Source organism: Diospyros lotus, chromosome 1 (assembly GCF_014633365.1).
Source record: "Diospyros lotus cultivar Yz01 chromosome 1, ASM1463336v1, whole genome shotgun sequence".
Lineage (NCBI taxonomy): Eukaryota > Viridiplantae > Streptophyta > Magnoliopsida > Ericales > Ebenaceae > Diospyros > Diospyros lotus.
Window position 1 is genome coordinate 42940828 of NC_068338.1, and position 23938 is coordinate 42964765.

At 33.7% G+C, this 23938-nt stretch overlaps 3 protein-coding genes across 8 annotated transcripts; 2 read left to right on the forward strand and 1 right to left on the reverse strand.

Moving 5' to 3' along the window:
* Positions 1–6290: 6290 nt before the first annotated feature.
* Positions 6291–11891, forward strand: LOC127807872 (signal peptidase complex subunit 3B). The gene is made up of 6 exons (XM_052346055.1): positions 6291–6651; positions 6764–6811; positions 9609–9671; positions 10000–10053; positions 11224–11310; positions 11407–11891. The coding sequence occupies exons 1-6, from the start codon at positions 6526–6528 to the stop codon at positions 11530–11532; spliced, it is 504 nt and encodes a 167-aa protein (XP_052202015.1). The 5' UTR covers positions 6291–6525; the 3' UTR covers positions 11533–11891.
* Positions 11892–12909: 1018 nt separating this feature from the next.
* On the reverse strand, positions 12910–16632 carry LOC127791657 (increased DNA methylation 2-like). 6 transcript variants are annotated; one of them, XM_052321650.1, is made up of 6 exons: positions 16604–16632; positions 16352–16522; positions 15573–15668; positions 14702–14839; positions 13423–14487; positions 12910–13314 (listed from the first exon to the last, which is right to left on the reverse strand). In XM_052321650.1, the coding sequence occupies exons 5-6, from the start codon at positions 14444–14446 to the stop codon at positions 13076–13078; spliced, it is 1263 nt and encodes a 420-aa protein (XP_052177610.1). In that variant the 5' UTR covers positions 14447–14487; positions 14702–14839; positions 15573–15668; positions 16352–16522; positions 16604–16632; the 3' UTR covers positions 12910–13075. The 6 variants fall into 6 exon arrangements, with proteins under 6 accessions (XP_052177610.1, XP_052177624.1, XP_052177616.1 ...); XM_052321664.1 differs by lacking the exon at positions 14702–14839 and having other exon boundaries at positions 13423–14466; XM_052321656.1 differs by lacking the exon at positions 14702–14839.
* A 448-nt stretch (positions 16633–17080) lies between these two features.
* Positions 17081–23444, forward strand: LOC127791690 (alpha-crystallin domain-containing protein 22.3-like). The gene is made up of 3 exons (XM_052321673.1): positions 17081–17238; positions 22051–22478; positions 22895–23444. Exons 1-3 carry the CDS (start codon positions 17222–17224, stop codon positions 23140–23142), a joined length of 693 nt encoding a protein of 230 aa, XP_052177633.1. The 5' UTR covers positions 17081–17221; the 3' UTR covers positions 23143–23444.
* The last annotated feature ends 494 nt before the right edge of the window (positions 23445–23938 follow it).

Genomic DNA, 23938 nt, shown 5'->3' on the forward strand with positions numbered 1-23938 from the left:
AAACAGAGAGAGAGAAAGGAGGAAAGACTTATTGCAAGGCCATGGCGAGCAGTGGCGAGAGGGAGACGTAGGGGAGAGAGAGAAAGAGTGAGAGTGAGAGAGAGGGAGGGGTGAGACTATGAGAGAGACAGAAATCAGCGGGGCATGGAGTGTTTGGTTTGCGCGGGCATATATTCTCAGCCATTGATTTTTCACTTAGAGTTGATCTCAGCCTTCCAGTTGACATCTATCAAGACATTTTTGAAAACAGTTGTGTCTTATTATATAGATATATATATATATGCGTGCTTTTCTACCGTGAATAATCTCTCATCTTGATTTGTATCATAGATGGAGAATGGACCGTTTGTTGCAACTTAATTAAAGAAATTATAGCTTCTAACTTCTTAGATTATAGCTTCTAAAACTTAGAATAAGTTGTGAACTTATTTGTTACAATTTCTCAGAAGTTGTAGTTAAACAGTTGTGGTGTTTGATACCATAAGCTGTAAAATAACTTATTTTTGTATAATTGTCCATAACACCCTTAATAGTTATAGAATGATAATTTAAAAATTAATTAGTGTATATATATAAGTTTCAAGTGTTAAAAAAAATTTAATTAGTATATAGAGAGAAAGGGAGATGGCGAGAGAGAATAAAAGATTTAAAAATGGAGACGGCGGTAGAGAAGAGAGACTCTTGATTGCGTGGATAGAAGAGTAATTCTTTGTTAAAAATAAAGACAAAATTATCAAAAAAATGTAACTGTTTAATCAGAAGTTGTAGAAGTTGGGGTACCCCAGATTTGAAAAAGCCAACTTCTACCTCTTCTAAAAGCTAGTAGAAGCTATAAGCTAGAATTCTAAAAATTAAAACAAATACTACATACCCACTTTTTTTAAATTAGAAGCTAAAAGTTACAATTTTTAAGCAGTAACAAACAGCCCAATATTGTACCTTCAAATTTTGCAAAATTTACACGGGGTGTATGCGTCCATCTATATATCAGACGGTTAAGATTTTATCACTTCAATCAATAATTCACGATTTACTCAATTCTTAAAGTCCAAATTAATAATGGTGATTCATCAGCTCTAATTCTAACTTCAAAAGGAATGATTGATATATCTTATAATTATACTGATTTATTTTTAATTTTATTAATGGCCTATTATCACGGTTTCTATTATACTAAACCGCTATTATTAGTTTTATTAAAGTCATAACTTTAAAAAACTCCAAACCAGACTTTAATCGTGTGGGTTTTTTTTTTTTTTTCTATTCTCCCCCTTATATATAAAATAAGGAGTAACAAAATATACATTATGTGAAGATAATGTGTATTTATTGTATTTTTTTAAATTTAAAACACTTTTATTGGTTAATTAGTGATATATATAATAATGAGATAAATTTATTATTAATTAATAAAAATATTTTAAATTTAAAAAATTGTGTAACAAATACACTTTGTTTGAAAATAAAATGTATTTGTTACTTCTCATAATGTGTCTTAAAGGCACAAAATAGAATAATCCCTTTTTTTTCAAACATAGACAATTTGTATTAGTCATTTACTAATTACCATATTGTGTATTTATTTATTTTTTATATGTTAACTGTTTAAATTTATTATTAAAGATATTTTACAAAATTAAAATATTAAACATTATTCCATACCTCCTTCATTCATTCATTTAATTAAAAACTATAATAACAGTAATAACTTAATGATTTATAATTATATGAAATAGATTTATATTATTTTGAGGACAATTATATTTATTATTGCGAACTTAGAACTTTTATTGTAGTTTTTTTCAGAATGCCAAAAGCTGATCACTAATATATTTATTCAAAGAGTGTAACAATTGGTTTGGATTATGGGGCAATAGTAAAGATATATAGAACAAGAAAAATTAAAAATTGTAATTGAAAATGTTATTCAAAATGAGAGATTATGTTCTATAGATTATGTTCCTGTTATAGTAATTTAGAGAACAAATTTTATTTAAAATTATGTTTCATTGTTACATATTATCTAGAAATAGTCATCCTAATCGGATTAGGTTCATATAAAAAAAAAAAAATCATCTTTTTAAATTTTAGGAGAAAGGGTTAATTTCAAATTTATTAAGATTTACCTTAATTATAAATTATAATAAGTAATCCGGTATCATTATTGACTATTGTCACTTAATCCTATGATAAAATCTAGCTAAATTAAGTAATTCAACTCGGTTGAATTAATTAATTTGTTTTTAGGTAGAGACTCCATTTGAAAAGAATTAGACTCAAGTAGAAAAGTAGAGTTATGCTCAACTCAAGTAAAATATACATATGTTAATTAAGTTAAATTTTAAGTACTATCAATCTTTTTGATATTTTTTAATTCATAATATAAAGTGGATAAAAAATTAAAAAAAAAAATTCTTGTTAATTAATCCTTCATTTCCTATGAAAGATGACTAATAATTTGATATAGTTTTGATATTTTATCTCTACTCTTTTTCCTTTCATAACTCTATTTTTTTAGCGTGATTAAAGAAGATGCATGTTAAATAAAAATAAAGAAATCGACAAAAATAGAAAGTTGTATGGTAATTAAGGATATTTGTATTTTATATAATCTAATATGAAGATTATATTATATAATATAAAAAATATATTGAATATATAAAAAAATTATATATAATATTTGTATAATATATATTTTTATGTTAGATATCATGTTTTTTATATTATATAAGATATCTATACTCGTATCAAAATTATGAGATTTGTGAAAAATATTTACACTGTAAAATAAGAAATAAAACGGAGTGTTTCTCTTAAAAAATGTGTTGAGAAATGATTATGCATAGAATCTTTCAATGATATAATTTATTTTTAACTCTCTCAAAATAAAATATATTCCAAATATAGATATATATATATATGTGTGTCAAATATATATATATATATCTAATTTTAAAAATAAATGCAAAGAACCTAAAATGCCACATAACTAATAATAATACATCATACATCAAAATTAAATATATATTCACAAGATTGACTCGAACTTTCATATTAATTTGATAATAATTTTATATAAAATTTTACATAATCATCCCAATCTTATACGTACGTGCTCCTCAATGCCAAATGCCACAGAAACGTAGCCAACATCCCTTTGTTCTCGTATGTATACATACATACATATATATATATATACAGATAGATATAGATATGGGTGAGATAATCAGAAGGCCAACCCAGCTGGCTTGTCTTGTGGAAATTGGGTACACAAGCAGGGCTGGCAATGAGCCAAACTACTCGTGAGTTGAGTCAAGACTCGACTCAAAAATTGACTTAATAAGCTAGTTTATGATACAAATGAGTCAAATTTGAGCTCAAATATTTGACTTATTTAGTAAATGAATTGAGCTTGAGTTACTATAAGCTCGACTCATTTGACTCACGAGCCAGCTCGATATACTTATATATATATATTAATTTTATAAATTTATTAAATAAAAAAATATTTATTACTTAATACTCAATAATATAAATATATACTTAATAATTTTATAAATATATATATAAATAAAAATAAGGTGATAGTCAATTTCGAGCCGAGTTGAGTCGAGCCAGCTTGTAATCATCATCGAGTCGAGCTCGAGCTAAAAAAATCAGCTCATATCGAGCTCGAGCTGAGATATGAGCCAAGATAAAATCAATCGAGCTGAGCTCGAGATAGGCCTAGCTCGGCTTGTTGCTAGTCCTATACACAAGTAAGAAAAATTATTCAGAGTCAGATAGATTGACAAACAGGCTTAGAGAAAGGGAATTAAAAGACTAAAATGCAAAGACTAACTGCATATTTAAATTGGCATACATCTCATTAATCAATTATTAATATATCTCTTATTTAAATAATTTAACTAGTAGTGTATTAATAATTCATTTAAGTAGTAAATATAAATATTTGAATGAATTACTAATATATCTTTCATTTAAATAATTTAATAAGGAGCTAGGGTATTGATAATTAATTAATAAAATATTAATCTAAATGTACAAATAACATTATTCCTATAAACACACTTGGAGTCACATGTAGGAGGACGGAGTGATTCAAAAGTTGAATATTAAATACTTATGATAATTATTTAAAATTTCTTTATGTGTTATACTCATACCAAACAATATGATAATAATAATAATAACATTTATTGTTATAAAAACATAGACAAAAAATCTCAAAATATGATATAATTTTTAATAAATTATCAAAAATAAAACTCATTGCTCTTCCAATACACGAACCTCGTGATTTTACCCTTTCATATAAACAAATTTCTCTTTCATATGTTCAGTTATGAAAATTTTAATTTCTTCTTCTTCTTATTTTATTTGGTTTGAATGAACCCAAGCTTCAAATTCCATTGAACCCATTTGTGGGTGGGGTTTGATTCAAATTCATTTTGGGTGAAATCCATCCAGAAATTGAAAGAGTTGAGGAGAGTATTTTGGGATTTACAAAAATTAATAGCCATTTGTTAATGAAAAGGGAAAAAGTAACTCAGGTTCATAAAATTAAAAGGAACTAAGACTTAATTTCAATAATATGAAGGTGATATATGTGATTTAGAGATATCTCATGGGGGTGGTATGCAATTTAGCCTATATATGTATGTACATATATAGCGTTGAGGGTATGACTAGAGGCAATAGGTTGTATTTTTTTTTTTTTTATATATATTTTTCAAAAAAAGTAAGAAGCATAAACCCAGAAAAATGATAAAAAATTTAATAAAGGTTTGATTTTTCATATCCACTAAATCTCCTCAAAGTTATAATATAATATAATTATATACACAATTGTAATTAATTAATTATATTAATGAAAGGTGATGGGAAAGAATGAATACGATTTTAAAAAATAAAGAGCAATTTCACTTTTTCTACTTCAAAATTTTGAAATGAATGAAAACTTTGAAAATGGCCAGCTTTTCAAACAGGCCTTTAACATTTTTTTTATTTTTATTTTCATCAAAATTTCCTTTTGGGTAAAAAAAAATTATATTTATATGTCCAAAAAAATCCAAAATACCTTAATTGATCTTAAATAATTACAAACAATTCTATTATTATAAATCAATTAAAAATGAAGATACAAAACTTAATTACCCTTTAAATAGAGGAAAGTGACATCAATTGATAATTTGAGAAAAAAATATAACTAAAAACCAAAAAAAAAAAAAAAAAATGGAGTGAAAAGGACCAAATACCCCTTTATATATATAGATATATTTAAGTACTTTTTTCTTAATTCAAAAGAAGTATATTTTCTCACCCGAGCTAGAACTAATTTTTTTTGGTACCAATTAAGGTAATAAATATATTCTTTTTCGTAATGTATCATAATTTCATTAGTGTGTTTTTTTTTTCTTTTTCTAGGAATATCTCATTAGTTTTATGCACCATATATATTTGTACTATTGGGGCAATAGAACAAATAATAAAGTTGGACAAATTTGTTATGTAAAATTAATTTTAATAATTAATAAGGGAATTTTTATAAAGGATCGTTTTTTTAGGAGCAAAAAAATAACACTAATGTATTTTATTGCGGATGCATCTTGATTTTTATTTCAAAATAAATTACGAAATTGAGAGAAATTGCATTCCGTCCCGGTGCCAGTCCCAATCCTAGTGGGTGAACCCCCAAATCGTATCTAGGGGTGTTCAAAAAAATCGATGCACCACGGAAATCGACCAAACTGAACTGAACCAAACTAATTTGATCGATTTTTTTTTTTTTTGACAGTCGAAAACGGTTTGAATTCTGTCCAAACTGCGCGGTTTACAGTTTGGACAATTTACGGTTCGATTTTAAACCGAACCGCCTAAGAAAATAATAAAAAAATTATAAAAAATTTATTATTATAAAAATCTAATAATTGGCAGTCCATCTTATTTATTTTTTACACTATTTTGTCTTTATTTTTTGTTCCTATTTACTTACATTTAATTATCTTTATTTACCAATATTTGTGTCTTTATTTACTATTTTTAAATATCTTTTTTAGTGATTTTAAATAGCATTTTAAATCACGGTAAACCACACCGAATCAGGTTTGGTGCGATTTGGCCGAACCCAAACCAGATCGATCTGGTTTGATTGAAAAACCGCACTAACGATTTAGCGTGCTGAAAATGATTTAAACAGGCCAAACCGTGAATACCTCTAATTGGATCCCAAATTATTATTATTATTATTATTCTTAATTAAATCAAGAGAAGAAGAATGGACAATCCCATGGAACCCATTTCTGATACCCAATCAGTGAGCAGCTGCACGGCCGGTAACCTCCCAACTCAGCCCCATTTCTAGCAGCGGCAACGCCGGCCGCTGCCAGCCTACAACAGAACAATAATAATAAAAGCAGAAGACCCACTTTCTCCTCATTGAATTCGCGTCGCCCACTTTTGTTCTTTCTTGGGATTTCGGGGGGAAGAAGAGAAGCAAGCCAGAGAGAGAGAGAAGAGGCGAAAATGCATTCGTTCGGTTACAGAGCCAACGCGGTGTTGACCTTCGCGGTTACTGTGCTGGCCCTGATGTGCACCATGGCTTCCCTCTCCGACAATCTCAATTCTCCCTCTCCCTCCGCCCATGTCCAGGTCCCCAATCTCTGAAATTTCCCACTTTGTGTTCGATCTTTTTACCAGCCTATTTTTTGAGTGATTGTTCGATCAATTTTTTATTTCCTCAATACCCACTTTGTGATTTTAGGTATTGAACATCAATTGGTTCCAGAAGTCTACCCAAGGAAACGACGAGGTATCGTTTTGTTTACGTCCTGTGTACTTTCGCTGTTTCATCGATTCTAGGGTTTGGTGCTTTTTGATTATTGAAGGTTTGTCTGATGACTGATTGATGTAATTATTGTCGTAATGTGTAAATTGGTGTTCTGCCAGCGTAAATTGGGCTATGGGGATCTCAATTAGGCTTCAGCGTTTTGATTTTTGAAAAAAATTGCTGAATGTCCAGGCTTATTTGATTAAGGTCCGAATAACTTTGGTTCCTTAAGCCTGTGTCCCGCTTGCTTTTTGCTTCACTAACGATCTGATTTCGGGGTGCTTCCAGTGTGAGATTCTCTATGTATATAGGAAATTTATGTTTGTCTTTTTATAATATAGGCGAGAGGCTGCTAAATTAGCCTCTAAACTTATGCAATCAAACATTTCAGGATTGTCTTTTGCCTGTCTGGCTCACTAGTTGAGCCATGAGGCACTTACAACACGGTTCTGATACCGCCAATCCTTGTGACAATACATCTTTCACTCAATTCAAGTAACCAATTGATTGCTAATGGTTTAATGGTTGGCATGTCCCAGATTCCCAATCTATTGCATGCTGCTGACTTGTGTAACCATGAAATGACAACAAATTGACAGTTTGTGATTATTTAAAACTTCCCCATAAGTAACATGATGGTCGAGAAAACTCAATATTTGTTTTTCCTCTGGAGGCACAAATTTGACACTCAGCATGACAGGTTGATTTACAAATGCATGACCCTCTACTTTGAATCCAACCAATTCAAACCAACAAAAAATCCTTATAAATCCTAAAAAAAAAAATGACTAATCCCTTTGTAGGAAAATCATCTCTTAGGTTTAACCCTCAATCTCAATTAATATCTCCTCAAAGATGTCTGGAACATGTTTTTCCCCTCCATGTATGGTCCAGATACTGGGATTGTTTCATTTTCTCTTAGCGCTTCAACTCTTTCACAAACTTTCTCATCAATGCATGAGTATAATGAACCTCGTGGTTGAGGTCATTTGTTCACAGTTAAGAGACTATTTTTTTTTTTTTGTATTGTGAAAAAAATTACAGGGAAATTATAAGAGATCCTTAAAATGCTTAAGGAAATGCAAGAAAAACTGAACTAAATGAAGTACAAATATCCTTTAAGGGGATTTCCAGTGGCTTAGGCCATATTCCCTTAATAAAAAGGCTCAAGTGTGAACTAGAAGAAGTGGTTATTGCAGGTAAGTCTCTAATGTTGCAGGTCCTCTTTTGTAAGTGATTGAGGGCTCAGAGCAGAGGATGTAACTGGGATATTGCCTTGTGCTTGTCTTAATCTTTTCATCCACCATATCACATAATTGCTACAATTTTTTTAGCATAAGTGAGAAAGCAATCGTTGTGGATGCTTGACTACAATGGGTGCACAATGCCTCATCATATCCGTTTTTGATACTTTAAAACCTAGATATTATGGTCTAATCAATGACCAACTATTGCTATTTTGGACCTCCTTGATGCTAGAAGGATCAAATAAGAAGTATCACAAACCAACCACTTGTTCTATGTTATAATGATGTGGCCAACATTCACCCTTATTCTTGTATAGATGTAAGCATAGAATTTGAGTATCTTTCTTTTTTTTTTCACAAAAATTCTGCAAATCTACTATTGAAGCTGGCCTTGATCTTAAAGGATATTAAAAAAATTGCTATACATGGTCTATGTTACATGGCCTCTTCTCTCTCTTCTTGCTCTCCTTTCTTACCCTGGTCCATTGGGCATGAGAAGGGTAAAAGTGTGTTAATATGTGTTCAACACCTATGCTCAAGTTATACACTTGGAACCTCGTACTTTCAGCAAGTTTTGGAGAAAGAAGCCCCTATTTGATGCTTAATAAAACTTTTAAAAATTTAACACGAATAAGAATATAAATCTCTTTTATGTTTCTGAATGTTAGCATCATTTGTTTTTGAAAATTTTTATCATTTGCAATGTGTCCATGCTGGATATATCTAAATGATACTTGGACATCACCTAAACCTGATAATTAGTTGAATCCATGCAACATAAGTTATATGAGATTTGGACGTGAAAATCTTGTTAAAGAATTGCTCAGCTTCTTGTTGACATGGATATTACATTTTGACTTTTAACACTTACCTCAGTTGTGATGGAAAGCGAGGTTGTTGACTTTTTAAGAATATTGAAATAAGAATTTAATTTGCTAGACTCTTTTTGAGGTGTATGAGCTAGTAATGCCTTTTGAACTTAGGTAGAAAGTTATTGGCTTCCATGTCCTTGGATTGGGGACAAGTAGCTTGTACATAGCGATAACAGTGGCAGTTTGGTGACAAGATGCTCACAAGCAGCTACCTCAGGTCGTCAGTGAGACTTCTCACAAGCAGCTGACAAGTATCTATCCCCAAAGGTTAAAAATACTTTTTTGTTTGCAGAAATCTGAGATATTCTGTGTTTGTGCAGTTCCAACCTGGATCCAGTGTTATTTGGTTCCACCTGCTAATGTAAATATTGAACAGTCTTGCTAATTACATCTATGCTTAAGGTGTTTATGGCTGAATAATTGAGGTCAAGTGGGTTTGAGGGGAAAAGGAAGGAAAATAGAAGGAAAGAAAGAAAGCGAGACAAAACCAGAAAGTATACTGCAGAACTGCACTAGAATGTTGCCTAAATTTACTTTTATTCTCTATGGTGTTATTGTTGGTCAGATGTTATTCTGTTGATCATGTCCCAATATATCTACATTTTTGCTTCGACTAGCTGCTGGTTTGAGTTGAAGAACTAAATCCTCCATTTCATGCAGGCCAGCATGACATTCAATATATCAGCAAATTTGCAATCATTATTTACATGGAACACAAAGCAGGTTTGCTTACTACATCAGTTCTTACTCTACCTTGATCCTGATTGTAACAATGTAACCATTCAATGGATGGCTTAAAATTTTTATACATGAATGCACTTGACTTGGGGGTGGGTTTGCGTGGGTGAGAATTGTGGCTTAGAGTTTGGGGAGGGTAAGATGGCGGTGGACAATTTGTGGGTCCTCAATTGGAGGTGAGAGAGGAGAACCCATTGTGTCACGTCTGGTCACTGTTCTATTGTTTGTGTTATTTTGCAGGTTGTTTCTTCTTCTTCTTCTTCTTTTTTCCAATCTGTTTCTTGTTTTGGTGGTATCTTGTTTTTGACTGCAGGTTTTTGTATTTCTAGCTGCTGAGTATGAAACTCCAAAGAATTCCCTGAATCAGGTCAGTGTTTTGCTATCTGGCATTGGCCATCATTCCTTTCATAAGTTCATCTCTTTTTGGCTCTAGATAATATGTCTATTCCTTTAGCTTTATTTCAATGTTCCATAAGCTTATTATAGGGGATTTGTTTTTCACTTGCCATGTGCTGAGTATATGCAATTTGGATCTTTTTGTCTTCCCTAGACTCTAGTTCATTCAACATGCTTACTTCGTCTTTGAATTGGTATAAGTATTGTAGGCTTGCAGTAGTGTTATATTTTGTGTTCAATTGTACTCTGTGTTATCTGCTGTATAACCTCTCCATTTCCATGTTCTTAGGTTACCATAAATTCTTATACAATTACAAATAACAAGGTTTATTCAATCCTTTTCACTGTGTCACATTGTCTAAGCTATTGATTCCTTGGTCTTGACTTTTCCCTTCCCTCCTCTCTTAGTGCACTGTTGAATTCTTTGTGATTGCTTTTTATTGTTCAACACAAAACCATTGATAAGCAATACATTATCTATTAAGGAAATTGCAATTTTGAGCCTGATAGATTTGTAGAGAACAAACGCATATTGATAGAAATATTGGTAGAATACTAGAATTAGTTCAAACAAGTAGTTTTCTTTTTAGAGCTGAAGTTGTTAGTCTGGTTACAACTGGTACATTGCCTATATGTATAGGCTATTTTGGGTGATTATAGAAGGTTCTACATTGCCTATATGTATAGGCTACTTTGGGTGATTATATAAGGTTCTACACATATCCATCCGTATTTAATGACGTTTGTTTTTGTTTTTTCCCTTCTAGAGTTGTCTGCAATTTCTGCATTTCTGTAATTTTGGTTACTTTCCAAACCTGTCTTCCCCAGTCCCCTCCCACCTACCATGCCAAATTGAAAGGAGACTAATGAAATATAAAGCCCACCTAATTTTCTGTTCATGCTGATCCCTGTGTATGTTAATTTTGGCTTCTTGTAGTTATTGCATTAGATGCCTGTACGCATAATTTTCCTCCCTGGAAAAGTAATTCTTTTTTTATTTTTTTGCTAAGAAGGAAAGTAAGTTATTACTGCTAATCAAAATATGTTAATAAGCATTGCAAGGCATGTACTTAAAAGTGTGCATCTTTTGAGAAGATTCTGCTGCAGATAAGCTCACAATCTTCCGTATTGGCCATTACAGGTGTCGCTGTGGGATGGTATTATACCTTCCAAGGAGCACGCAAAATTCTCTATCCATACGACAAACAAGTATCGTTTCACTGATCAGGTAAAAGCATCCTCTTTGAAGTATCTTCCTCCAGATACTTGATTCCCCCTGGTGGCTCGAGTTTTATGTTCATGATTTTTTTTCCCCCTTGTCTAGGGAGGCAATCTCCGGGGAAAAGAATACAACTTGACTTTGCACTGGCATGTCATGCCGAAAACTGGTAAAATGTTTGCTGATAAAATAGTCACGACTGGCTTTCGTTTCCCAGAGGAATATAGATGACAACGGTGATTTTTACCTAAAGCATCACTTCTTCACTGTAACTTTTAAGCCTTCCTTTTAATTAGTTGAAGGTGAGAATTTGAACTATATTAGGAAAAGGAGATAGGGTGGGAAGGATGATGATGATGTTGATGAATGTTGGAGAGAATACTAGAGCAAGAATATTATTTATCGGCCTTTTTGAATTAGTATTGCTTCCAATTTTTGGACACCGTTGACGCACTCAATCTTGGTTTGACTCTGGGATAGCCCTATTTTTCACTTGCTTGCAGACCTTGTGTTTTTAGATGTAAGTGCTGATATTTGCTTGTGCTACAAGTTTTGGAGGATACTTTTATCAAGGCAATGTGTGAAAATAACACTATCTTTTGGTTCTATTTTTTTTTTTTTTTTGGGACCGAATTAGGTGGGAGAATGGTAGTAACTCTATTCTACCCTTGCATTAATACACAGCGCACACAGCGTGTGTGCTGCTGCCTCTCAGTGTGTGTGCTTCTTTTGGGATGCCTAAAAGAGTGTTGTTGGGCATGATTAATGATTACAGTGTATAGAAATGGGTTTATTTTGCTAAAGTTTGATCAGACATGCAAAAATTTTAGACTGGTTCTCTATGTTTTTTAATTTTTAGTTTTTTATTTTGATAGTTAATTTTTAAAAAATTAAAAACGCTTTCTCTTTATCATTTTAAAAATTATTTCTTAAAACAGAAAATTAAAAAAAACGTTCTCTTTCAAATTTTAAAAATAATTTTTTTTATAGTATTTTATTTAATAAATTTAATTATTCAGTAAATTAAAATTTTTTAATATTAACATATTATTAAAAAATATATATATTTTAAAGTTAATGAATTTTATAATATTTTTTTATTATAATAATATAATATAAATAAATAAATGTGTTTTGAATTTAGAGTTTGTTTTGAATAATTTTTATAATTTTTGTATTTTTAAAAGTAATAAAAAGAATGTGTTTTTATTATTTTAAAAAATTAAAAATTAAAAATAACTTGAAAATAATAAAAAGAACATGGGTTTCAAATTTTATTTTTTGGTTTCAATATTAGAAAAATTCAAACGAGTGTGTTTCGTTTTGGTGAATTAATTTTAAAAATTATTCTTAGAGGATTGATTTTAGACTGCCGGTGAAAAGGGGGAAGAAGGTGAGGACGACGTCCAAGTCATCATGCCCCTTATGCCCTGGCCCTTCTAGTTGTAGCCTTGTCTTCAAACTCTATGAAGGAACTAAGCCAACTTTTTATGGTCTGTCTGTCCCAGAAGTGAAGGAACTCGGATCCTGATCCTCAACTCTCAAGTACACAGCTTCAGCAACCAGCATCCACGGCAATACTTAACCCCAAAAGCTCACAATCCAGGAATCAAATACATAACAAAATAACCATAGAACAGGCTCTTGGATGCAGCAGGTAGTTAAGTTTACTTACAGGACATGATATCGTCATGGATTACATATTAACTTCGGCTCAAAGACCATACACACAAAGACAACAAAATCTTCTTACTTAGGCATTCTCTTCTTAGTATCACATTCCCTTCATCACAATCCCTTCCAGAATCCCATCAGTACCAAAGTTACCTGAGAATTGTTGAGGGTCAACTGGACCTGGCAGCTTAAATGAGATGGAGAAGTGCCCTGGTGGACACAAGTTCTGCGTTTGCATCTTGAATTCCTGGCAGTACCTGTAAACTGTTCTTTCACCGCCGGTCGTCACTCCCCTTATCAGTACTTTCCCGTCATTTTCAACTTCACAACTAAATTCTCCTGCAGTTGGGAAAGGCCACACCACACTCACCTGATTGCAAAACTACAATGACATACAATTTGTATAAAGTGGATATCAGAAATTAAAAATGTTGATGGACAACTTACTATCATCCCTCTTCACCCCAGGAAGAGATACTCGGAACAAGTAGGAATCTTCACACTCTCCTATGTCAACCAACCCGATAGGCGGTCCAATATGCCCTGTAGCTGCAGTCCCAGTCACTACATATCCATTTCTGGTTGCAGTTGCAAAGTTTATCCACTCTTCCCTGGTGGGGGGAGAAGGAAGAAATACCATTCCTGGCTCAAATCTGTCTGCTACCTTGGCATTTGCTTCGGAAGGCAATGGAGCAGTATAATTGCCTGTCTTGGGTGAATCTTTACCCGGTACACTGTTGACAGGTTTCGCAGCATGGGCATTATGCAAAAGATCTTCGCCATGGAGAATATCATTCAAACTTCTTGTTCTATGAGACAAAATGGAGGGAGGCGAGACAGGCAACTTCCCGCTTGATTCAACCTCCTTCATTGCAACATCGCATAATACTCCCTCATTCACACTTCTCGGCAGCATTGCCCTCTCTCTATCTAAATGAAAGCCCTCTAGCCCAGTGAGCCACTTGAACCTTTCAATATCCTTGGGCTTAATATAAAAGGTTTCTGGGTTATTTATAAATACAATGTTTTCAATGATGTAATAACGATTTTTGAACCGCGAATGAGGATGAAGTTGGGGAGGAAAGAGATCGGGAAACTGAGGGTAAGCAGCAGCCCAGTATTTTGCTGGGATAGGGAGATTTCCATGGAGGAACTGGTGCAGCCAAGATAATTTTACTATAACAGATTGATCTGCCTTTCTGAGTACATGGTAGTATACCCTCTCCACTTCTACTGTTTTAACGTGGGAACCTGCAAGTTTCTCGGAAGTATATGAAGGCAGACCCTCAGCAAGTCGTTGCAAAACTGGCTTTCGAGGAATTTCCTCCCTGAGATCAGGCCCGAAGAAGGTGCCCATAATGAAGTAGAGGAGAAAATACTGATCATCGGTGGGCATCAGCCTACGCGATTTACTCTGCGGCTCACATCCCACAGAAGTATGAGATTCCTTAGCATGAAGCCAGTCCTCCATTGCAGTTAGAAAACAAATGCCTGCATTAAAAGGAGCAGTCCCTGAGGAAAGAAAGCACCATGAAATTATCATCAACTGAGAATAGAACATGATGGAAAACCGAAGAATAATAGGAAGAACAAGTATTTTGGTGATGCTTCTTGCTTGTGAAATAATAGGGTAACAAATTCATAAAGAAAGTTATTTCCACTATAACATTCAAGAACATGGGAAATAGGGAATAGGAAGATGCGAAGATGCATAATAGGAACAAACCAGGAGAAAGATCTGCTAGCTTGGCTTCTTAACCGTTCTTCAAAAATCCTTAATATTAAGCAGGTCAACAATTGTTATGGTGACAGATTACTACTTCTAGGCACAAACCAATCTGGAAGACACTACAAACCTGCAAAGCTGCATTTATAGATGCGACAACGTAAATGCCACATACCTTTTTCTCTTTTTTTTTTTTTGGGTACATGGGAAACCAAAAGACAAACTGACCAACAAAAGCCACACCCATCTATCAACATATCTCTGAAGGAGGTAGATCTCTATTGAGAGTTTCATCGAAAATAAAATAAAGATAGCATTTCTGGTTTCAGAATGAGTAGTCCTGCCTTGACAGTTCTGCATTGATAAAGGTAGATCTCTATTGAAGAAGGTAGTCCTGCCTTTTATTTGATGAGGTCCCTGTACTATACTATCACCTACTAATTTCAGGCCTCCAGACTCCAACTGAAGATGGCAGGCCTGCCTTTTAAAATTCTAATGTTTTGAATGTTGATCAGCAATCAAATAAGGTTTCACTAGGGATTGAAAAACCCGAAAGTTAAAAGTTACAAGGTCAGATACCAATAAAAGAACTTGCTTGCCTGAAAGAAATAATTCAACCATGGCATCAGAAGTAAAGCAAAACCAAATGATAGCATCATAGAATAATGTATGGTGAAATTCACATGAACATTTTATCAAAAGGTAACTGCTAAGGGGAAGTTAGGTGGTGTCTCTGCAATGGCATTCACATCCTGTGTCAGAAGAAAGAATTTGCGAAATTGTAAAATCGACAAAGTACATCATGGATAGTGAAGCACAGCTTTAAAATTTCTATACATAAGAAAATGAAGCTAGCTTCAGCAATTCTCACTGGTTTCATGTAATATTTTGTGAAAGATACTAATCTTTGTCGAGCCTATCGCTTATCTTCTGCAATGGCATTCCCCCCTTCTTCCACAGGTTTTGTCTAAAGACATGTTCAAACAAGCAACCAAAACTGAACTCAGGTAAAATTTGCATGAAATCATTCAGAAATTTTGCAATATTTATTGGAACAGTTCTTTTTATATTTCCTCTCCTTAATTTAAACAAAAACGGCTGATTTATAAGCTTGCTCAAATTTGGGAACGAAATTCAAGAAAAATCCATAAAGGTTTGCCCTTAAAAGGTATCCCCTAAAGTTTTGCCCATTTTGACGGATCCGAATTAGTAGAAGTACGAAGACTTGAATGATTCGGATGAAATTGCAAACAGGTTAAACATACTTTCTGAACCATATTGCAGTTATAGTTAGAATTTAGCATGCATGGTTAATCAAATGAAGACATCACCAATAAAAACATAAATTGTGAGATTAATTGAAGTCCCAAGAAAAACCCATCAAGCAATGAAGAAACGAATAACAAATAGTCGGAGAAAAGCTTGATTCTGTCACATGCACAAATAGTTTTTCATGAGTCCTTAGCCAGACACAAACGCAATGCAGTGGTTAACTTCACGGCAGCATTCAAACAAACAATGGGTAGACATGAAAAACTCTTTCTGGTTCATTAAATGCAGAATTACAAGAAGAATATTATGGAGAGGAAAAGCAAAAAAAAAAAACCTAGAATAAACTGTAAATGCAGAAAGAATTATAGAGAAACTCACAGTGGAAGTGGAAGAAGAGGAGGGTTTTCTCAGAGCTTCCCTTAGGTTAGTGGGGTATTGTCTTTTCTTTTGTGGAGCACCGTGGTGTTGCTCTGATCACAAGGAAAGTAAAATGGCAGAATTTGTAGGCATTTGTGGTTGCCATGCAAGGCCACCATTGCCAAGTGGCATCTGCTGAGTTAAAAAGTGTTTAGAAAACAAAAAATAATATATATATATTTTTTTTCAAATTTAAAACAATTGAAAACTTACAGGATGGGGATGGATGCCGTCGATCTTCATCCAAATTGAACATTAGTTGATTACGGGAAACCACTTCATTCTTTATAATCAACCACTGTGGGCTCCAGCCCAACTAATTAACCTTGTTTTGTGTTGAGCCCAAATGTTGGATCATACTACATGTTGGGCCCAATTAGGTAACTGGTGTAAGTCAAAAATTTATTTCTTTATTTTTTTATTATACTCGTTTAAGTAAAATAATTAGTAATTAATTAGCTTGTATTTATAATTAATATCAGTAATGAGTTTCTTACCAAAAAAATTATTATTATTATTATTATTATTATTTTTTGTTTCTCGTTTAAGTGAAATTATGAGTAATCATTTCAATGCATTCTTAAAAGCAATACCAATCAATACACCAAAAAGAGAAAAAGAAACCGGAAAATATTATTTTAATTTTAAGTTAACTGCTAATTGCAAAATATTATTTATTCAAAATAAAATAAGAGCACTTTCTCAATCTCAATTTAAGCAAGCCTCAAGAGCACTACCATTCTCGCCTTCTCTGACTTTCTCGGCTGTTTCCCAACCGTTGTCGAAAGAATCGGAACTCCTCGATTGCCAAATTGCTCCGGCGAATCTCCGATGGCTTCTCCGTTCAGGTAATCCGATCAGTCAAGGCCTTCTTCGTGCTTGATTTTATGCTTCTGTGTGTATATCTGTACCCGAGTGTGTACGTAAATGTGAATGGTAGAGGCGGAGCCCTAGCAATGTGAGAAATGGTGATTTCTGGTTTACATAAGCATTTTAGATTTTACAAATTTGTGTTGATGTTGAGCAGAAGAGACTTGTTATCTCCTTAATCTAGTAACGAATTTTGTGTTCTCTGAGAAACAATTTGATATTTATTGTTGCAAGGAAAGAAAATTTGTAGATTGAAATGTTCACCTTTTAGGGAAAATAGTTCTAATTATAGTACTTGTGAATGCGATTTTCCTAGTTCATGTTAATGTAATCGGATTGACTAAATTACTGGGTGGCTTCTCATGGTAAATGCTAAAGCAAGCAGTGTCATTTCTTGGAAACTTTTTGCTTATTGTCTTTGATCTTTTAGTTTTTTGGGATATTGCCATCAATCTTTGGGTTGTTTGTTTCTAAGTTGCTTTTCATTCTTGTTGATTGGAGAATTTTAACTTGGATTCTTCCATAAATGTCACATATTAAGTGTCATTTTTCTATGATTTCTTGTGATAGACATGGTGTAACAACTTGTCCCCTAGGCAAACATGTATTCACGGTGTTGAATATAGTGATTTTTTAAAAATAACTTTATTCTTTTTCTTAGTTATGGGCCTTATGGTTTTAGCATCAGAATAATTTTTTTTTACCACTCTAGCAATAAATGTTACCCGACCTTGTGCTGCAGAAGATCCCCTAGTTCAACCAGCAGTTTCAAGCCAGACAGAGACTCGGTAGTTGAACTAGGAGGTCTCTATTTGGCCTAGACCCCCTGGTTCTACTAGCGGGTCTTTGCAAACACTTCACAATTTTTTCCTAAGTGTTGGGATGTATAGAGGCCCAAGATCTGTTGGTTGAACCCAAGGAGTCTCTATTTGGTCTAGACCCAATGCAAGGACTGACTGGGCACTTAATCATTGCATGTATCCATGTGTTATCCTTCTATGTGGAGTACCTAACATGGCTCTGCGTGACCTATGTCAAACATGTTGAACACTGTCAAACACTCTTACAAAGGAAAATATGATCTTCGATTTGAGCATCTGACCTATTGATGCAGTGGGAATCGAGTCCCACATCAGAAGTGCAGTAGCCTACCCCCCTTTATCATTGTTATAAATACCCGCTTGCATTTATGTTCATTAAATATCTTTGAGTATTGAAATATTATAAATACGAGGTATTTTCCCTGTTCTTTCTTCTCTAGTTGAGGAGTCCTAGAGTGCGAGTGTTTTTGTATCCTTGAGTTAGCCTCTCAAGGTGGTGTAGCCTCTCAAGGTGGTGGTGTTGGCTAATATTTGTTGTAGTGGGGTTCTCAACCTCACCAAGATCAACACCCTTTAAGATGTCCCTACGTCATCTACAAGCTGAACTTCGAAGCCCACTGTAACACTTGGTCAATCAAACCCGAAACCAAGCCATCCCGAGCAATTGGGACCACTACAGAGCACCCTCAAGAAGCAGTGTCTGAGGTTCAATCATCTAGCCCACCTTAAAATCCCCAACCAGAACACCTCTCATATCAACCCTAAGTTGTTCAAGCATGAACTAGAAAGGGGGAAGAAGAGAGAAAAAGGAAAGGAAAAAGATGAAGCGCCCAAATGTGCAGATTGAAGCTAATGCAAAAGATAGTAAGGAAGAAGGAAATTACCAACCTTCTTCAAAGTTATCCGCATCTTATTTGGTTGATAAGACTGCAACACCCTCTTCAACACAGCAACATGATTTGCCGTTCAAGAAGCGAAGACATTTCTGTAAGGCTGTTCTAATCATCACTGATAGTGCATCAAAAGCAACCGTCAGGTAACTAAATGGATGTTTCTTCCCAAGTGCTCAGGCAATTTCAATTTCTGGAATATTCTTTTCACTACATAGGGTTTTTCTAAGTTATTCCTTGGATCCCTCCTTTTCCTCTTTCTCTCTTCTTCCCCCTTTCTGGTTTACAATCAAACAAGCTAGGATTTGGCTCAATTTTGCCCTCTTTTGGGTGAATTTCCCTAACTAATAATTTGTTAGTTCTGTGTTGTGGTTGTTTCTAAACAAATATATTTGATCAATATTTGCTTTTGTTTTGTCAATGTTTGTCTAATAATTTGTTATATGGTTCTATCTGCGTGGATATGTTCTTCACTTAGTTGCGGGTGCCTAAGATCTTTGTCTTGATGTTTATTATGCTGTGTGTTTGTGCATGTCATTTTCATTTAATTTTTTCCTTTTTTTCCTGTGTTTCTTTTTCATCTGTAACTTCAAAGGATTGGAAGCCCCATTCTTTTGGACATTTGAGTGCCTTTTTTTTATTTTTCATTTTCTGATATTTTGCTAGATCCTACATGTCTCTTAATACATGTATACTAGTATGAAACTTTTGCATTTGGAAGATTTTTTAAAGTTAGGTCTATGACCATAAATATTAAAATTAATATACTTTTGGCTTGCTGCAATTTGGTTGAACAATAATTGGCAAGAGCATTTGCTCCATTTTGCAACCCCCCTGTATCTCTCTGATCTTTGATGCCTTGTGTTTGTGTTTGGTAGGGTTGCTTGTTAACAGGTTTAGGATATATTGTTGGGTCTATTTGTTGTTTTCAAGTTTGGTATAGTCAAAATGTCTTGTTGCTCAGCAGGAAGTGTAGTCATAGAATGTCTTGGGGTAACCATCTGTCTTTGACAACTTTCTGGTGCCAATAGTAAGTTGGCCCAATGCTCAAGTCTTTCATCAAAATTATGTCCTACAAATACTTCCCCCCCCCCCCAAATCTGTGCCCTTCTGGACTTATTAACTTTTGAAGTTAAGTTTCCAAATGAGTCTTCACTTGGGAAACCACTATTTCAAGTGAATTCATGTTCCAAAAGCACGAATTCAAGTGAAGCGCTTTGATTTGGGAAAAACCAAACTATGTTTGCAATCACTTGGGAAACCACTATTTCAAGTGAATTCATGTTCCAAAAGCACGAATTCAAGTGAAGCGCTTTGATTTGGGAAAAACCAAACTATGTTTGCAAACAGAGCCGGCCCTGGGCCAGGGCTATAGCCTAGGGCCCACAACTGAGGGGGGCCCAATTTTTTTTTTTAAACTTATGTATATATGTGTATAAAAAATAAAAATAAAAATTTAACAAAAGAAGTTGCTGCTTGTACCCTGTCAAAAGAAGATTTCATTGCTATTTTTATTTTGTTGGTATATGTGATGATTGTTTTTGTTTCGATTAATTGTGAAGGATGAAAGTAGGGGTGTCAACGGTTCGGATTGATCCGATTCTATAAGAATCTAGCAACCGAACCATTTTTAACGGTTTCGAAAAAATAAGAATCGTAACCGAACCATTACATATCTAAAACAAAACCATAACCAACCCGTCACATCGGACCAATTTCGGTTCGATTTCGGTTCTATCCAATTAACATTTAACTTCTAAACATTTTCACAAAATATGAAATTATAAACAAATTTGTTAATTAAAATAAACCCATAACTTCATTAATGTTTCAAGTCCTGAAGTAAAAGTAGAACAAAATAATTCATAGACTATCTCATCAAATGAGATTACATCGACCATTTAGTATAGCAATAGCGCATAAAAACCTAGAAATAAAAGAGTTCATGAATCTCGCTAGTTTCCTAAGAAGTGATACTATTTATGCATATGTATATATATATACCCAAAAAATTATTATATATATATAAGTATAATATCGGTTTTGGTTCGGTTCAAACCATGGTTTGAAAAAAAAAAACCAATGATCAAACCAAATATATCAGTTCTTAATTTTTTAGAACTAGAACCTAACTATTGAACTATAGAACCAATCCAAAAGGCACGGTTCGGTCCGATTTGGTTCGGTTAACCGGTTTTTGGATATTTTTTGAAAACCTTAGATGAAAGGAAGATTGATCAAATCAAGAAATGCTTACGGAGATTCGGGAGGAAGCATGTAGATTCAAATATGTAGTTTTCATTTTTTAATGCAATATTTATAATGCAGGGTACTCTTTTTCCTTCGTTTGGGGTTTTGTCTCATTGGGTTTTCTCCAAACAAAGTTTTAATGAGGCCCCAAATTATTCTTCCTTGTCTTTTGTAAATTCTTATAATTTTAATAAAATTAATTAGTTTATAATTTTTATTTTTTTTATTTAATTTGTATAAAGGGCACACTTGAAAAAATTTTCCCTGCACCTCAGAAAACCCAGGACCGGTTCTGTTTGCAAACTAGGATCCCCCTCCCTCCCCTCCCCAACTTTATCTGATAAAAGCCACCCATTATAGATGTCAACATTCAAAACCTTCTTGGCTCTTCAGCTTGCTCTCCTTTATCATGTGGAGTTTGTTCCTTTCTGTTAATGGAATGAGAAATGTAGACCATATTGCACCTTGGCATTCTATACATTTCTAAAAGAGGAACTGAAATTTTGTAGTTTCATCTTACATCCTTTTTCTTTTTCTTTTTCTTTGTGTAGATAAAGATGTATTTCCTTTAAAACATCTTGGCCATCTTTCATTTACTTTTATGTGCATGTGTATTTGTTTGGTTGCTTGTATTAAGGCTGGAATGTATGTCCAAACTATGTCAAAGGTGAAAATATCCTGCCTCTATGGTGACTGTGCGAGTAAAGTTTGGCATTGTGGTATTAAAACAATAATATTTTGCTCAAATATGATTTGTCACCATAGTGCAATATACTTTTTTTCACTAAACAATGTCTCATAAGCTATTGTCTTGCCTCAAATTGACCAGGAGCCGTACACCTGGCAGACGCAGACAAAAGGGTAGTGGCGTGCCATTTATTGATCCTCAACAGCCTGCTCTTGCTGTGGAACCCCTGAACAGTGTGCCATATACCGGTCCCCCTATTAGTGGCATTGGTTCCCACCCACTAAAGATGGACACTGATATTCATCAGGAAACTGCTTCACAGCAAGAAGCTGGTGAAAAAATGGAAGCTGATCCTATTTCAAGAAACAATCCAGCTATGGTATTTTTTCCTTCTCGACCAGCTAGAGAAGAGTGGGACAATGTAATGGCTGCCACCAAAACTGGAGTCGGCTTGACAGGCACTGCTGCAATGGGACAGGTGGGTCCAGCTATGGGGAAAATGGTCATTGTTGAATATGAAGAAACATATTACTTTCGTGTTGATCTCCCTGGTGTGGCATGTGATGACAGTAAGTTGCTTGTTACGATTAACAGAAAAGAAATTGCAAATATAGTTTCTTTGTGATGTCTGTATATGTATTTCATTAGCATATAAATGACACCCCATTTGCTATATGTTAGGATTTATCCATTCACTTTCAATTTTAAGAGTAAAAAGGACAAAACAAATTTTATATGTGCACTGGAGTCTAGTCAATTTATGAAATATATCTGGATGGAATGAGTGTCTTCAAAAACCTCATAAAATTGAAATTGGTCTATATTTGCATTGCATTTTTCTGGTCAGGAACTACTTTTTACATACAAGTATCTTGTCATTCCCAAATATTAAATTTTTTGATGATATCACAATTTGCTTTAAATGGGTTTTTATTGAACAGTTTACTTCAAATGTTCCATCTAACCAGTGACTTCGTAACTGCAGGTACATTTAGCTGTGTTGTTGAACCTAGCGGGAAAGTAGTGATAAAGGGAGTAACAACAGGTGTGAAAAGGGTTTATAGGTACAACCAAGTCTTTGAGATGATTTCCCAAAATCTTTCCCCACCAGGGCCATTTTCAATTTCTTTTGAGCTTCCTGGTCCGGTTGATGAGCAACAGTTTACTAGATCTTTCGGACTTGATGGGCTGCTTGAAGGAATTGTAAAGAAAAAGCCAGTGACTGGTGTTTGAGTTGTTAAAACATGTCCTATTAGAAGACTTTATATTTGTTCTTTTTCTTTCTTCCCCTTTTATTATATGAATTTTAAAGAGAAAAAGCCATCAGCAGGTTGATGACTATAGTTATCAATTGGACTGACATCTTGGATGTTCAGTTCACCTGTGGGCATCATTACACCATTTTTGTAATCCATAGGGCTTTTGCTTTCTAATTGGGGATGTAATGTGGTTTGCAAGATGACTCCCAACTTTTGGATGGGATGAACTTCAAAGTTTTCAAAACAATCACATTTAGAATAGTGTTTTTATTTGTATGATCATGCATTATTCTTATTCGTAAATCCTATCCTTTCCTTTGTATGTGGTAGATGGTTGGGGTTGTACATTTGAAGAGTATTTTCCTAGGACAATATCAATAGCATAATACCAAGCCCTCATCCCACTAAGTGCGATTTTAAGAGTATTCTCCCATTTGGCAAAAGTAAGAACTGAAAATTTTCAAAACAACCACGTCCAAAAGAGTGCATTTTGGGAGATTATCAGCATACTCCCAAAATTTGTCTCTCTGTCTCATTTCCTACATATAGTTTAATTTTATTTACTAATATGCATAACAATTAATTAACAAAGATTAACATGTATAAATAGAAATAAATTTATTAAAACTTATATAATTAAAAAAAAGAACAGATTCAACCAAACAGAATAAATAAACTAAGCGGATATGAGTATTGCATCATTATGTTGGCCTTCTTCTTATAGATGCTATTCTGGTAGATTGGTGAATTGTAATATTTGTATGAATCCC

Bases quoted from the DNA above. Each gene is read 5' to 3' on its own strand.
- LOC127791690 (XM_052321673.1), top strand. The intron at 22,479-22,894 runs GTAAGTTGCTTG...TCGTAACTGCAG, and splicing joins TGGTGTGGCATGTGATGACA to GTACATTTAGCTGTGTTGTT.
- LOC127807872 (XM_052346055.1), top strand. From the start codon at position 6,526: ATGCATTCGTTCGGTTACAGAGCCAACGCGGTGTTGACCTTCGCGGTT. The intron at 6,652-6,763 runs GTCCCCAATCTC...TTGTGATTTTAG, and splicing joins CTCCCTCCGCCCATGTCCAG to GTATTGAACATCAATTGGTT. The intron at 6,812-9,608 runs GTATCGTTTTGT...CATTTCATGCAG, and splicing joins CTACCCAAGGAAACGACGAG to GCCAGCATGACATTCAATAT.
- LOC127791657 (XM_052321644.1), bottom strand. From the start codon at position 14,446: ATGGAGGACTGGCTTCATGCTAAGGAATCTCATACTTCTGTGGGATGT. The intron at 13,315-13,422 runs GTAAGTTGTCCA...TCCCAACTGCAG, and splicing joins TGGGGTGAAGAGGGATGATA to GAGAATTTAGTTGTGAAGTT.